General features: G+C 34.6%; 1 protein-coding gene across 1 annotated transcript; it reads left to right on the forward strand.

Moving 5' to 3' along the window:
• Nucleotides 1-254: 254 nt before the first annotated feature.
• Nucleotides 255-10,033, forward strand: PNKP (Polynucleotide kinase 3'-phosphatase). Its single transcript, XM_088265568.1, has 7 exons — nucleotides 255-644; nucleotides 2,231-2,655; nucleotides 4,343-4,660; nucleotides 5,451-5,690; nucleotides 6,621-6,770; nucleotides 8,666-8,871; nucleotides 9,789-10,033. The coding sequence occupies exons 1-7, from the start codon at nucleotides 512-514 to the stop codon at nucleotides 9,910-9,912; spliced, it is 1,596 nt and encodes a 531-aa protein (XP_088121694.1). The 5' UTR covers nucleotides 255-511; the 3' UTR covers nucleotides 9,913-10,033.
• Nucleotides 10,034-15,891: the final 5,858 nt, after the last annotated feature.

The raw sequence follows: 15,891 nt of genomic DNA on the forward strand, positions 1-15,891 counted from the left end.
AATTCTCCCGCTAGACAACGGACTGAAGTATGTGCAAATTGAAAGTACTGCCAACCTCAATTTTTTATATTAGCTGTCAAAACTTTCAATCCGTTATATTGACTACCATGATAGAACGCGTTTCAAAACATGAAAAAAAAGTGATCTTTGCAGTTATACCAACATCAACAATTCATGTCGGTACCTACGAAGCTTTAAATAAAAATATAGACTAAGCGTCTACGTCATTTTATTTCTATGGTTTACGATCTGTCACTGTCACTTCTCGCACTTGTCAGATCTCGCGCCGGTTTTACTCGTGATGTGTTCTTTGACGAATTTTATTATGTTTTGCCAGAAATTATGTGAATAAAAAAATAGCACCTTATAATATAACAGTAGATGTATGATTCTGCACTAAACCCTAAAGTATTTCCTCTTTTAATTACTCAATTCTTTATTTTTCAAAATTGTTTTACAATCTTCCACATTGTTTCGTGCGTTCTTTGGTCTTCGTTTACATTGCCGCAAAATGCCGACAAAGTGTTACTTACATTGCCTTAATAATACGCATAAACCGATTCATTTACCTCACCTTAAGGAAATAACCGTTGGCCGCAGCCCCGAAACTGGCATCACCGATCCGAACTGCTCGCGACAACAAAGTAAGTTAGGATTTATACAAGGTGCCCGGCGGAAAGTTTCCGGATTTTAAAATTTATAAAAAATATAAAAAAACTTCAAAACTATTACTGTAAATCGGTAGTGCAAAGGCAAAGGGGTATATCTGTCTCAGACCAAATTTTACAGGAGAGCAAAAACAAACTTGTGAAATTAAATATCGGATTTGTTTTACGTATTTTTATATAAACATATCTCAATAAAACTAAATAAGTATTGCAACTACAGCTGTATCTTTTTTTCCAGATTATGGAATACACTATTTTAGACATTTTGTGGAACAAACTTAGAAAATGAAAAGTTTGACAGATATACCCCTTTGCCTTTACACTACCAAAATAGAAGACAAATCTTCCTCTTCTTCTTCTTGGTGTAGGCCTTGTGGCCTGTGTTAAAGATCCCCAGCTATCGATCCATCTCTTTGGTGGTCTGCCTGGGAGTCGTCTACCATGGGGTTGGCCATGTTGACCATTGGTTGGTATGCGCATGTGAGGAGAATGGAACCATCCAGACTCCTCCACATACGGCCAACCCCATAGAAGACAAATCGTAGTCGTACAGGAGAAAGTGACCAAATGCCAAAACGTAAAAAGTTCAGGAGGGCCATTTAAGTCACTTTTGCTTGGCAAGAAAATAAATGCAGTTAGTAATTTTTACCAAGTCAAATATTATACTTCAAAAATCTGGATTATCTAAATAAATTATCTGTTAATAAATTTTAAGTGAATTATCTGGTCAAATTATAAGCTTAAATAATATAAATGAAGATGATATTTTCTGGCGTTTCTCATGTATGTGATTATAATCCAGGATTTGGACCTCACATACTGATATAAGAGTTTCTGCTCAATAAAAAGCTTCTTTTCATCTCACCAATAGATGTCTCTAGTGATTCAATAACAATGTTTCTGAATTGTTTTTGAAGTCTTTCTGTGCGATATTGGCAGGCTGATTAACAGTAGATGAGACTTAACATTTTACTTAAAACAAAGTTTGTATGACGTCATCGTAATGTCACTCAAAGAAAGCCCATGAATGAAACATGGTTGATTTTGTTTTCAATCATGTTGATTGGTCTAAATATTTTTTATTATTTCCAGAAAATTGGTACTTTTAGCATTGACTTTGATATCGCTCACTCCTTCCAACAACGTCATATATCTAAAATCGTCAATTTTAGGTTGTGCAAGTTTTCGGAATGCCTAGAAAATGTACTATATCCAAGCGAAAGCGGCATATTTTTAACTTAATATGTACCCGCTACAGGACAGAAAGTGTTTTTTTTTGCATTTTGAAGAAAATTTATTGTTTAGTTATTTTTTTTTAATATACTAACAATTTTTCAAACGGAGAAAAACAATTCAGGTTTTACCTAAAAAAATCTGTTGCAAAGTAAAAAGTTTAATAAGTGGCTTGATATTTATTTTTAATACATTTTATTGTATTTATGAGCGATATAAAGTTATAAAAAAATTAACTGGAAAAAACTCACTATCCAGATACAGTGTTGTCCGTAGAAACTCACTCCCGAATAGGTCTTTCTTCTCTAAATTAATGTTTGTTTTTTCAGTTAGCGTGAAGGTAGACTGCGATAAAAAAATCGCTCATGTGAAACAACTCGGAGTCAATCAATCCGGAGTAAACGGGTTTTCAATTGTCAAAAATGAGCCTATTCCAGTAGACGATAAAACACGCATCGAAATCCTTCTCGACAACTATATACATGAGATAAAATTCGAGGATTCTGATTCAAGCAAGCCGGAGCCAAGTACTTCTTGTGGGAGTCCTTTGCCAAGTTCATCGAAACGACCGAGGGATGATGAAGAATGCACTGATTCCCGCAAACTTGCAAAGATTTCATCGGAGAATGACAACCCGGATGATGACTTTGCCAAAATGAAAGATTTAAATCCGACAACGAACGATTTGCTAGAAAAAATTGATGACGGACTTTTGTATATCTTTACAACAAAAGGAGTTGTATCCAGCTCAAAGGTAAAATCCTACTATCTGTTTTTCTGTCATATTTAAGTAACTAACTAACCATCACGCCGCTTCTCCGTAGGGGTAGGCAGAGAGAATAGAACGCCACACCACTCTGTCTTCGCAAACATTCTTTGCCTCTTCCACGTTCATGCATCTCCTCATACATACCCGCCGATTGTTACGACTCCTAACCTGACCACTTTCAAGTATTTGGGATACCTGATCGTGTCATGTTTTTCTCGGTCTTCCTCTGCTCCTTTTTCCACTTACATTCGCCTCATATATTTGTTTTACCGTTCTTTCCTCACTCATTTGTTCTACATGTCCAAACCATTTCAACACACCTTTCTTAATTTTATTGATAATGCTTATCTCAGCTTTGCATTCCTTCCTTATTTCACTATTCGCACATCTATCGTACATCATTTTGTCGCACATTCTTCTGAGAGATCGCATTTCGACTGCATTCAGTCTACTTTCATCCTTCTTTTGCCAACTCCATGTTTCACTTCCATACATTAGAGTTGGAACCAGGACTCCATTGTGCACTGCCAGTTTAGCTTCCGCTGATAGGTTTTTATTTGCTTCAACTGATTTCAGTGCACCATTCACTGTCATATTTCACTTTCCGTATTTTACGAACTTGTAAGATACACTTTTTCTTTAACATATTACCTAAGAAATTAATACTCTCTTATACTTGAAATAACACACTTAGGACAGGAAAGGTATTTCTACCCGTTCGGTCGATTGATGCTGAAAGAAGGGAGTGGTATTTTTACCTTCTGCACCGCCCTAATTTCATAGTCAGAAAAGAAGAAATTATTCCATGTTTTTACATGAATATTATGTACCAATCTCTTTGTTAAGGTCTAATTATATGTACACAATTATCAAACCCAGTCGCCAGCGGTCCGCAGGCATAAAAAACACCCGTCCGAAATGTGTTCGTACGAAAATGTCCAGTGTTGATTTCAAATTCGCCAGTCTTAAAAATGGGCACATATTCGATCAAATATTCTTCCACTCTAAAACAACAAAAAACATTGTACAGATCAGAATTGTTTTCGCAGTAACTTGTGATTAGGTTACTTGCGATTAGTATACTAATTAGGGTTTATTATCCATAAACTCAAAATTCCGACAAATATAAAAATTACAATTCACAATGGTGACTGCAGGGAATCAAATTGCAAAAACTTATGTTCTGTTTTATGTCCAAAAAAAGAAATAAAATATCTAGGTGTAATAATAGATCAACATTTGAAATACCATAGTCACATTAATGAACTTGTAAAACGAATAAGAAAATGCATATATATATATATATATATATATATATATATATATATATATATATATATATATATATATATATATATATATATATATATTCATTAGAATCCGAAACATACTAACCATCGACAACCTAAAAAGAGTTAACTATGCTATCGTACACTCACTACTACAGTATGGCATTATTGCATGGGGAGCACAGACTCTTTTATGGAGAGGCACAGCGAATCAAAATATTAAAGTTCTCCATGTGTATAAATGATTCAAATGTTTTATGTTATAAATAAAAATGTTAATATATTAAATGAATAAAAAAAAGGGTCGGGGTTGATGAAAAAACTGTCCAACAACAATGTGTTAATATTGTAGTCTTATTTGATTGGTTCATTTCACATTCCAGATTGCTGCCTACGACATTGACGGCACCATCATCAAAACCAAATCGGGTCTGGTATTTCCAAAAACAATAGATGATTGGCAACTGGCCTTCCCAGAAGTGCCGGCAAAGCTGAAAAAATATGCCTCCTCCGGATATAAAATTGTCTTTTTTACAAATCAAGCTGGAATCGGGAACGGCAAACTTAAGATCGACGACTTCAAACGAAAGCTGGAGAACATTTTGAAGAGAATCGGAGTGCCCTGTCAGGTTTTTATTTCTTCCGGGAAAGGCATCTATAGAAAACCAGCCATGGGAATGTGGGACACCTTAAAGCAAATGGTATATCCATTTTTTTTGTTTCTAAAATCATTATTAGTTATTCTACCCTGAAGTACACGCGGTTTCTCAGTATGAGCACCAATGCAATGTTATTTTTTTGACATCTCAATATAGATGAAGAAGAATATGGAAGTCTTGGCATTTACGGGGCTTACGACCATCATAGGCTGGTTTAAGTGATCGCTTTACATACGTGAAACATTCACCAATTCTACCCATGATTGACAACCACACTACTCAAATTCTTAAAACTTCTATATTCATAAGAATTTGAGTAGTGTGGTTGTCAATGTTTGTGTCAGGTTGTGGTCCCGTGGTTAGTGATGCGGACTCTTGGTTCGAACCCACTACGCTCACAGAAATAGTATAAAATTGGAGTATTTTTGTAAATAATAAAAACACAAATATTTCGCTTTTTTCTTAAAGAATCATTGGTAGAATGGTGTATAATTACGTGTGTGTAATATTCACCATTTAACGAACCTATGACAGGTCATAAGCTCTGTAAATACTCAGACTTCCATATTCTTTTTCATCTATGTTGAGATGTCTTTTTTTTAAATAACTCCTAAGTGGACACAACCCACATTTGTGAACAAATATTTGGACTCACTCAAAATGTTCATTTTGTAGACCATTTTATAAACATACTACAATTTTTGAGTGCCGACAATGTCAGTCACTGCAATGTCAGTCACTGGCTATGACCGAAAGGGTAGAAATACCTATCCCGTCCGTAGTGTGTTAAAGGCATCCCCGCCAATGTGAAGAGTCTTATTTTAACTTGCAGAAAAATGATGATCTTCCGATTGACATGAAGACGAGTTTCTACTGCGGGGATGCAGCCGGAAGGAAGAAAGACCATTCCCTGGCGGATCGCCTGTTCGCTGAGAATATAGGACTCCCGTTCCAGACCCCAGAACACCACTTTAGCGGGTCCCCGGAAGCCTCCTACAACCGCCCCTCCTTTGACCCCAATCTACTCGACAAGTCTCCCAAAAACTGCGATTTAGCTAACGACAAACAAGAGGTAATTCTAACAAACTAACTAACCATCACGCCACTTCAGCGCAGGGGTAGGCAGAGAGAATCCAACGCCACACCACTCTGTCTTTGCTAACATTCTTCGCCTCTTCTACATTCAAGCATCGCCTCATACATACCCTACGATTATTACTTCTCCTGACCCGTGAAAGGTAATTCTTATTCTTATTTTAATTTTGTTTTTTTAAAAGAGAAATATTTGCGTTTTTTTATTATTTACACAAATATTTCATTTCATGCTATTTCTGTGAGCCTAAGTGGCTTATTATTAGGAATAGATATCAAATTGAGGTAGAGTGGGTTCAAACCTAGAAACTCTGACTCAAGAGTCTGCGACACTAACCACGGGACCACAACTCAACTCAATTATATTGTATTTATTTATATTATTTTTGATATCTCAACATAAATGAAGAAGAATATGGAAGTCTGGGCATTACGGGGCTTACGGGGCACACGTGTAACATTCACCAATTCTACCCATTATTGACAACCACACTACTCAAATTCTTGGAAGTTCTATATATATATGAACCAATTTCACTAGAAAATAATAATAATTCATATTAAAATAACTTCTTTAATTAGAGATAATCCAGATTTTGTGAACAAGTATTTGGACACACTCAAAATGTTGTAAATTAATGATAGAATTAATCAGTCTTGATAAAGAAGCGATTAGCTTGGAACCCGGTAGACATTATAATTAAGTTATAATAAAATATTTACAGTGATTTTAAAACAAAGTTACATTTTGATTACAATTATAAACTCGTTTATCTCAAAAGTACTGTTTTTACTTGCGGCTATTTGCCTTTGCACATTAGTTTTGCCAACATTATTATCAGGTTAACTATATTTTTTTAATTCATATTTCTTTGCGTTTAAATCCAGTTTTGGGCATGTTTGATTGTAGATTATCGTCATGGTGGGATTCCCGGGGAGCGGGAAGTCGTTCCTGTGCAAGGAAGTGGAGCAAGCGTCCCGTGGCAAGTACAAGACAGTCTGCCGGGACCAGCTAGGGGCTTGGCAAAAGTGTATAAATGAAGCAACTAAATATATCAAGGTATTATTATTTGACTTTTACATATTTTGGTAATCATGGTGTAATTTCTTTAGTCCGCCTCCGTGGTGTAATGGTCAGCGTGTTTAGCTACCGTGCTGGAGGTCCCGGGTTCGATTCCCAGGGGGGGAGGTGAAAATAAATATAAGTGATTTAACACTGTAATATTTATTTAATATTACCCTGGACTGGTTTCTGAAGCGCAAGAGTGATCACCTTGCCTTCATGTAAGTAATGATCAAGATAACAATGCGTCAATTTGATGCACTGCCCTATGCACCATTAGGTGCGGATAAGGGTTATAAATAAAAATAAATAAAATAAAATAAATTTTAACCCGTAAGCTGCGCATCGCATCTATTGTCGTTTTTATAGAAGTACCGTTGACTGCGCATCGCATGCGTACTCGTTTTTCAACTTTACATACTTATATCAACACCTATGGATAATTTTTTACACTTAAATTTGGTTTGAGGCATGGATAAATTAGTTATCTTTGATTTAGTGTCATAAAATATTAAAATTATTTTAATTTAGTGTCTACTTTATCGTGAATACTTCTGGTCGTCTCGTGTTCGGCGCGTGCTTTAAATTATCATTAACTATTTTAATAATTATTATATTTATTAATATTTAAAGCATTCACTTTGTGGTTAGTCATTTTTACTTTTATATTTTTTACAGATATCGCTCACTCCTTTCAAGAACGTCATAAATCAAAAAACTTGATTTTTCAGGAGAACGTTTTTAAAGTTGAAAAATATAATACAATGTGTTAAAAATAAATATCAAACCACTTACTGAACTTTTTACTGTGCAACAGATCTTTTTAAGTAAAACCTGATGGTTTTTTCTCCATTTGAAAAATATTTAGTTTTAAAAAAAAAAATAATTAAACAATACCATTTCTTCAAAATGCAAAAACAACACTTTCTGCCCTGTAGCGGGTAAATATTAAGTTAAAAATATGCCTCTTTTGCTGGGATATAGTACATTTTCTTGGCATTCCGAAAACATGCACAACTGAAAATTGACGAATTTTGATTTATGACGTTCTTGAAAGGAGTGAGCGATATGTTAAGTAAAGTTCAGTAGAGGTGGAGGGAAAGGGTGCAAGGCACGAGCCAGTGCCATTTCTGGGTGTTTTCTCACACGTTCCAATCATAACAATAGTATATGTAAATAAACGTCTTGACAAATTTAGAACATTTTGAGTGTGTCCACTTTACACACGTCCATATATATATATATATATATATATATATATATATATATATATATATATATATATATATATACAACATTTTGAGTGTGTCCAAATACTTGTTCACAAAATCTGGATTATCTCCAATTACAGGAGTTATTTTCATATTATTTTTTGACATCTCATCAAAGATGAAGAAGAATATGGAAGTCTGGGCATTGTAAATAAATTATCTGGTCAAATTATAAGCTAAATAAGAAAAATGAAAATGGTATTTTCTGGCGTTTCTCAAGTGTGTGATTGAAATCCAGGATTTGGACCTCACATACTAATATAAGAGTTTCAGCTTAATAAAAAGCTTGTTTACATCTCACCAATAGATGTCTCTAGTGAAGTTCTAGTGATTCAAGAACAAGGTTTCTAAATTGGTTCATATACATATATATAGAACTTCCAAGAATTTGAGTAGTGTGGTTGTCAATCATGGGTAGAATTGGTGAATGTTACATGTGTGTAAAGTGATTACTTAAACCAGCCTATGATGGTCGGAAGCCCCGTAAATGCCCAGACTTCCATATCCTTCTTCATCTCTGTTGTATATCAAAATGTTTGTAGTTTTGCTATGTATATAAAATGCAGCGCTGCCAAGGAATATCAATACAAAACTTGACGTTTGAATAACATTTGTTTTTAGTGCGGCAAAAGTGTGTTAGCGGACAGCACCAACCCGGACAAGGAGTCGCGCGCTCGCTGGGTGGCACTAGCGCGCTCAAACGGCGTGGAGTGCCGCTGCGTGCTGATGGACGTTTCCTTCCCGCACGCCCAGCACAACAACCGCTTCCGCCAGCTGACGGACACCACCCACGCATTTGTGGCTGACATGGTGTTTCATACGTACAAGCGAGTATCCAAATTCATTCACCCTGAATAAAGACGATGTACGCAACATTTCGGGTGCGTCTGAATCCCCGTTCACAGGTCTGGATCTCTCTCCATTTAGGAGTTGTTTTACATTTACAGAATATACAAATGGCATCTTGTGAGATGTCAAAAATGTAGAAATAACTCTGTGAATTAAGTGGAGAAACCCAGATTTATGAACAAGTACTTATTCGCCTCCATAGTGTAATGGTCAGCTCCCTCAGCTACCATACTGGAGGTCCCGGGTTCGATTCCCAGAAGGTGGAGTCAAATAAATATAAATGATTTTTTCATTCTAATAATTATTCAATATTACCCTGGATTGGTACAAGAAGCGGAGGGCTAATCACCTTTCTTTCATGTGTTGATGATCAAGATAACACTGTGTTTATATGATGCAGTGCCCTACGCACCATCAGTGTGGATGAGGTTTAAAAGAAAAATGATTTGGAGATACTCAAAATGTTGTGAATGTAATCTTATGTTTCAGTGTTATATGCAAGATCTGAACCCTGGATTATTTAACATATTGGAAAATGTAAAAAAAATATAGCAACAGCTACTACCCCATCCTCAACGTCCCAAGGACACAACTCTAAAATTTAGACTTGGCTTCACATACGGTTTTTGTAAATATGTAATATGGAATGTATCGAAACATATGCCACAATAGATTTGAAGAAAAAGTGATATTTACTAAGTAAAACTAGAATAAATAAAAATATTTAAAAATATATTACAATATTGAATACAGGGCCCTTATGAAGTTACCTTGTCAATGTAGCGCAACTGATATGTATGCTTCAGCACACATTTTAACTTTACAATAAATTTTAAGAAATAGTGGGACAATTTATCAAGTAAAATTTAATTTACAAATGTCATTTTTATTTCAGGAAAAAGTTTGAGGAGCCTTCTATCAGCGAGGGATTTAGTGAAGTAGTTAAAGCGAAATTCTCCCCCGATTTCTCATCTGATCAACATAAAGAACTGTACTTCAAACATCTGCTGGAGAAGTGATAAGTGCACTTATTTACAGTCTTTCACCAGATTATTTTAGTAAAAATGTTTAGTAAATTATATTTTCAACAGTTAAATTTGTATTTGTAAATTATATATTTTTTTATGACGTTTCCTTCAATGCCTGTTTTTTTACTATAGTGACCCTTTCAATGCCGGAAGGTATTTATATGGCCGCACCCAGCAGGCCGTGATTTTTTCAACAAAAGTAAAACCTTAAAAGAAATTATATTTTTTGTATACAAATATAAGGGATATTATGAAAACTTACCAAATATATACACCGTGTGGCGTTTGAACTGCCATTTACTCAGAAAAACACAGTTTAAATATTTAGGGTTGTCACAGTTTGATGCAGAAAATACACTTACTTATAAATGTAGCAAAATATAACTGTGTTTTTAAAACATGTTTATTCATTTATTTATTTATGTTTACCTAGATTAGAAAAGGAATAAAATAAGTTTTAATGTTGCATGAAAATAAAGTCATTTAAAAAAAAAAGTAGTCTGTAACAGAGACTATCGGTGAAAGCTTTTAGAAAGATGAATGTAACTTTGATAATATCGGTAAATTATGTTTTAGTATTTCTTGATCTTCCTAATAGATGTATCTTTATATTCTATTTTTTTTTTAAATCCAATCGGATTTTATAGTAGCTTGCGACAAGCTCAAAGGAGAGCACCCATTTTGTATGGCCGGCCTGGCGAGTATGGAATTTAGACACACCCTCTTTCGAATAGACATGGTGCTATGCCCGCACTACGCAGCCCATGTGACAAACATACGCACGTAACACAAGGAAAATATTTTTTGTTTTAGATGGGAGTTACATTTATTATTTACCTTCCTTATTATATACAAGGTTTATAAATCATTCAAGCCTTAAGGTTTATAGCCTAAATTAAGTTTGCCTCTTTTACAAGGCATCAGGTTCGCGCCGCCCAGGACGACCACTGCTGACAATTCGTCGGCAGTTCTCGTCAGAACTTCGGGACGCGGTTCTAACTTGGGAGGATGCAAAGGAGCTGGCGGCCGAAAGAAAGGCCTGGAGACAGTTTGTGGACTCCATATACTCCACCTAGGGAGTGGATATGGTTTAATATAATAATTCGTAATTATAGATCATTAACTGGATTTTTGTTTCTTCTAATTTGATAAAAGATGTTTCATTTTAATCTGTGTTGAGAATAGGATAGATAATTTAGTGTGGGTCAATCGGCATTTGCTCAGTACTTGGAAAAAACCACATAAAACTCCTCAGGGAAAACCGGACTGTTGACTGTCGTCAACAGACCTTCCGTTCCACTAGTAGAGGGCTCAGCATTTTGGGTCCTAGCTTGGTTTATGGTACCAATGTCCATGGTATTTTTATCGTGTACGATACCACCTCTCGTGACAATTCCTTATGAACTATCACAGATCCAATGTCGGATAGGTCCTCACCCAGGCTCCTGCAACCCGCCTCCAGCTGTTGTCTTTAAAAGCTGAAAAGGGGCAAAGCATCAACAGTTGAGGGTCATCTTAAGGTGTCTCAAAACTGAAATTAGTTGCTATGCCTTAAAATCGAAGCGGCTATTTACTTTTAAAATTGTGTATCCAACTCAGTACTGGATTCTAAGTATATTCATATAATTCTGAGTGTATTCTAAGGATTCTTCGACTCAGTACTGGATTTATTTTTTACCTTAAAATAGCGTCAGATCGAATCTTGGAATGGTTTTCTTGGAATCTTGGATGATACAAAAACCTTCCCGGATCCAACATATTTACAAAATTTCATCGAGATCGGATAAGCGGTAAAGGCAGGCATAAGTCACAAACCACACGTATAGCTGTCGATCTTGGAGGGTTTGAAACGATGCAGGTAGCTCATGAACCCACCGTGACCCGTAAGGATTTGGGTAAGCTCAAAGCCAGGTTTATGCAGTCCCCTGAAATCAAAGACATACAAGGACCATGTGGTGCGTACATTGAAACACAGTTTGGAGAATAAAACAATATTTTAGACAGAATAGTTTTATTTCCAAAGTCTTACAGAATTATGACATCAAGCAAAGCTAATTTTTGTTCAATGTAGCCTAGAGGCACTCACATATCAGTAACTTTATCAACAAGGCTTCATTCATCTTTGTATATGTGTTAGTAAACAATAAACATACGACTTTTGAGATCATACCCTGAGAATGTCGTCATATTATAATTGATTTTATCCAAGTGACCTGAGGTCAGTATACACAGTTTTATTTATGAATTTATATAAAAGTCAATTAAAAAGACAGTGAACCTTGATATAACGGGTTTCTAGCTATCCAAACCAAATTTTTTTGAGATCTCGACATAGATGAAGAAGAATATGGAAGTCTTGGTATTTACAGGGATTGTAACCTGTCATAAGCTGGTTAAGTGATCACTTTACACATACAACATTCACCATTCTACCCATGTTTGACAACCACACTACTCGAACTCCTAGATAAATGATCAATCTCATGACACTATACATATGAGTTCACAACAGTCATCTATGTTGGATTGAGAAAGCCTTTTATTTAGCAGAGACCCTTTTATTTGGACATATGTAAGATCCGAACCCCAGGTAACTTTTACATACTGGGAAACGCCTAAAAACATGATTTTAATTTTTTTTACCAATTATTTTTATTCATAACGTTTTGAGTGTATCGAAATACTTGTTCATTTATCTGGGCTTACTGCACTCAAAATATTTTACCTTTTGAAAATATAAAAATATCATCGAAAACCCAGATTTGTGAACAAGTATTTGGACACACTCAAAATGTTGTGAACGCAATATTAAAAATCACTTTGTTTAATTTTTTTCAAAACCCTTTGAGATTTGTATCATATTTCAAGTTCCATGTACTTTTTTAAACATTTTAATAAATAAATCACTGATTTTTACTCGTGTATAGATGTGCAATGAATACACAATCCGAAACGCGTGTAATTTTTCAATTCTATAAAGAAAAAGTTAAATCAAATAACAAAATGGATTCCACTATCCCAAGCCAAGTGACTAATACATAAATCTCCACACAATAATCTATGAATCTCCTAAAAAGTCTCATTAAAAATTTATTTTACTAAGCTCCTACAGTATTTTCAAGGCCCCGTTTAGTTTAAAATCACTCTTAGTTTATTATCACTGTATATACACCATTTCTTCACATATAAATGGCGAACAAGCAAAATTCAAAAGCTCCTATTTAGATACATATTAATTCTAAAGCAATATCTGTTTGTACTTGCTATCAAATACCGTATTTTACTGACTCTACGACGTTACAGACTATTAGACGCATTTTAATTTTTAAGTAATTTAAAACAAACAAAAAGCTACCTACATGTTGTTACCGTGAAATTTTGTAGCTCTCGTGAAATCCTCGTCAAAGTGAGGAGGTGTTTGCCTCAGAAAACATTGCATTTATCAATTGTTGATTATTTTAATAATTAAAATCTTGTATTTTACCACTTATTGAGTTTTGTTTAATTTAAACAACTAGTTTCGAAAACTACAGATGTTTTCATCGAAAAGTGATTACAAAAACATTAAAATTAATTTTTTGGATACATTTGTCGATAAAAACATCTATAGTTTTCGAAACTAGTCGTGTAAAATTAAAATAAATTCAATTAGTTTTATCTTTCAAATAATCAACTTATCATTCCACAAAGTTAATGCCAAATAAATAAATAATATTACTTAATTGTAGTGTGTTTTTGTGTACTACAAACGCATGTATGGTGGACTACATTTTTATTGTACTAGTCCTATCGCTACAATGTTGCCAGATAGAGATAGGTTTCCCTAGGCATTGAATATTGGTTGGTTGGAAGATATTGCTTTGTAGCAATAAGCCTGCCAATGTAATTATTTATTTTCTGTCCATGGAGTTTAAATAAATAAATATATGGCCGTTTTTAAGACTGGCAGGAATTTTAAATCAAGCACTGGACATTTTCATATTTATTTTAAGTATATTTGACTGGATTTCGGAGGCAATTTTATTAATAAAAACATGCGTCGTACAGTCTGTAAAATACGGTAGTTACTTCTTAGGTTGGGGTGATGAATCATCAGAAAATGGGATGCAAACGTGAATATAGGAGAAAAATTTATATAAAAAGATGTTGGATGTCTACAGCACACCATCTGCATTCATATAAGCAATATTTTTCAAATTTAAATTTAATATTGACTGAAATCTCTCTGCTTATTACATAGCAAATTGACAATGTTAATTTTATTTTGAGAAATAAAAAGACTTTGTTTTTTGATCCACTCACATTTTTATTAACAACCAACTAGTTTCAGCAACAACCCGTTGCGGTCTTCAGGGTTTATTTTATGACTATACATACATGATAAATAAAATATATTTTTTTAAATATTTCTTTTATTTATCATGTTTGTATGTTTAGTCATAAAATAAACCCTGAAGAGGGCAACAGATTGTTGCCGAAACTAATTGGTTGTCAATAAAAATGTGAGTGGATCAAAAAACAAAGCCTTTTTATTTCTCAAAATAATATATCACTATGATCCACAATGTTAATGCTTTCAATATTGAAACTACGACAATATTAACGCTAGATTCATAATCGTATTCATAAACAGTAGTCAGCACGCTTGGCTACTGTGTCATTAATACATACCTACCATAAAATAAATAGAAGTCATTTTCGCAATGCTATTTATTCAACAGGTTGATAACGGTGAATTTTGTTAAAGAAATGTAATTTTACAGTTTCAAAAATTTCACCTTCTGAAGAAGTCGTACAGGATACTGAGGAATCGATGGTTTTGAGACGAATGCGTGATTTAGCCCTTGAACACCAGTTAGGTTCGTTGGTTCAAAATAAAATATCGGATTTGTAAAAATGCTAAGTTTTAAATGCTAATCACTCATTCAGTGCGTTTCACTAACTGAAATTTTCTTATTTTCTCTCATTTTTCTCAAAACACTGGTAAATAGTTCAAACGATTTCCTAATCCGAACTAGATGCTGCACGATTTACGTTTGTATCAAACATGCTGTGTAGTATTATGAACGAAAGATTATGAATCCAGGGTTTATTAACCTTTATCTATCGACATGCGGTCTCACAGACACTCTTCCACCATGACTAATGCTCGCAGTAGTCCGCAAAGACGGAAGGAAATCAATTAAAAAAATTACAGTGGTCTGTGAGACCGCAATTCCAGAGATGTGGTATATTTCAACATTTTCACTACTTAAATTTTAAATAGAGTTTCTTAATACATGTGCTTAATAAAGCCAAGTGTTACATAGTATATATCTAGCAAATTTTTACACATGCTTCCTCATTGTATCTTTAATTATATCCATACTTCGATTTGGTAATCAAATTATAAGAAATTTAGGTAGCACATTGGGTAAAATGTTTGACTACAATCCCTTAAATCTTGGGCTTGATCGGCCAGTTGGATCTACACAAAAAATAGTGCTCTCATTAATAATATCATATAAAACCCTTATACGCACCCCAATGGTGCATAGGGCACTGCGTCATATAAACGCAGTGTTATCTCGATCGTTTACGCATGAAGGAAAGGTGATCAGCCCTCCGCTTCAGGTACCAGTCCAGGGTAATATTGAATATGTAGGCGGGTAGCCACTACTACTACCAAGTTGGCAACACTGAACCATTGCTACTATCAAGTTGGCAACCCGTTGAAGATTCAACAAAAGCAGCCAACCGAAGCCCGCCAGCAGGATCCGCCCAATAAATTAGTTAGTCTGTGGATCCGCCTGTATAGCTGGGTTGTTAAAAGACGTATATTTCAGCTTCTCATTTAATTTAAGTTCAATAATCCATTAGACAAATTAAAATAAGTTAATATCAAATCGTAACCAAAGTGTAAGAATTTATTTCAATAAACAAACTGTAAGTACGCATTTCTTTTAAATATCCTGCTTTGGCTTCCCGCAC

Source organism: Brachycentrus maculatus, unplaced genomic scaffold (genome assembly GCF_059751285.1).
Source record: "Brachycentrus maculatus isolate JH-2025_06_01 unplaced genomic scaffold, ASM5975128v1 h1tg000251l, whole genome shotgun sequence".
Classification (NCBI taxonomy): Eukaryota; Metazoa; Arthropoda; class Insecta; order Trichoptera; family Brachycentridae; genus Brachycentrus; species Brachycentrus maculatus.

Bases quoted from the DNA above. Each gene is read 5' to 3' on its own strand.
- PNKP (XM_088265568.1), top strand. From the start codon at position 512: ATGCCGACAAAGTGTTACTTACATTGCCTTAATAATACGCATAAACCG. The intron at 645-2,230 runs GTAAGTTAGGAT...TTGTTTTTTCAG, and splicing joins GAACTGCTCGCGACAACAAA to TTAGCGTGAAGGTAGACTGC. The intron at 6,771-8,665 runs GTATTATTATTT...ATTTGTTTTTAG, and splicing joins AAGCAACTAAATATATCAAG to TGCGGCAAAAGTGTGTTAGC.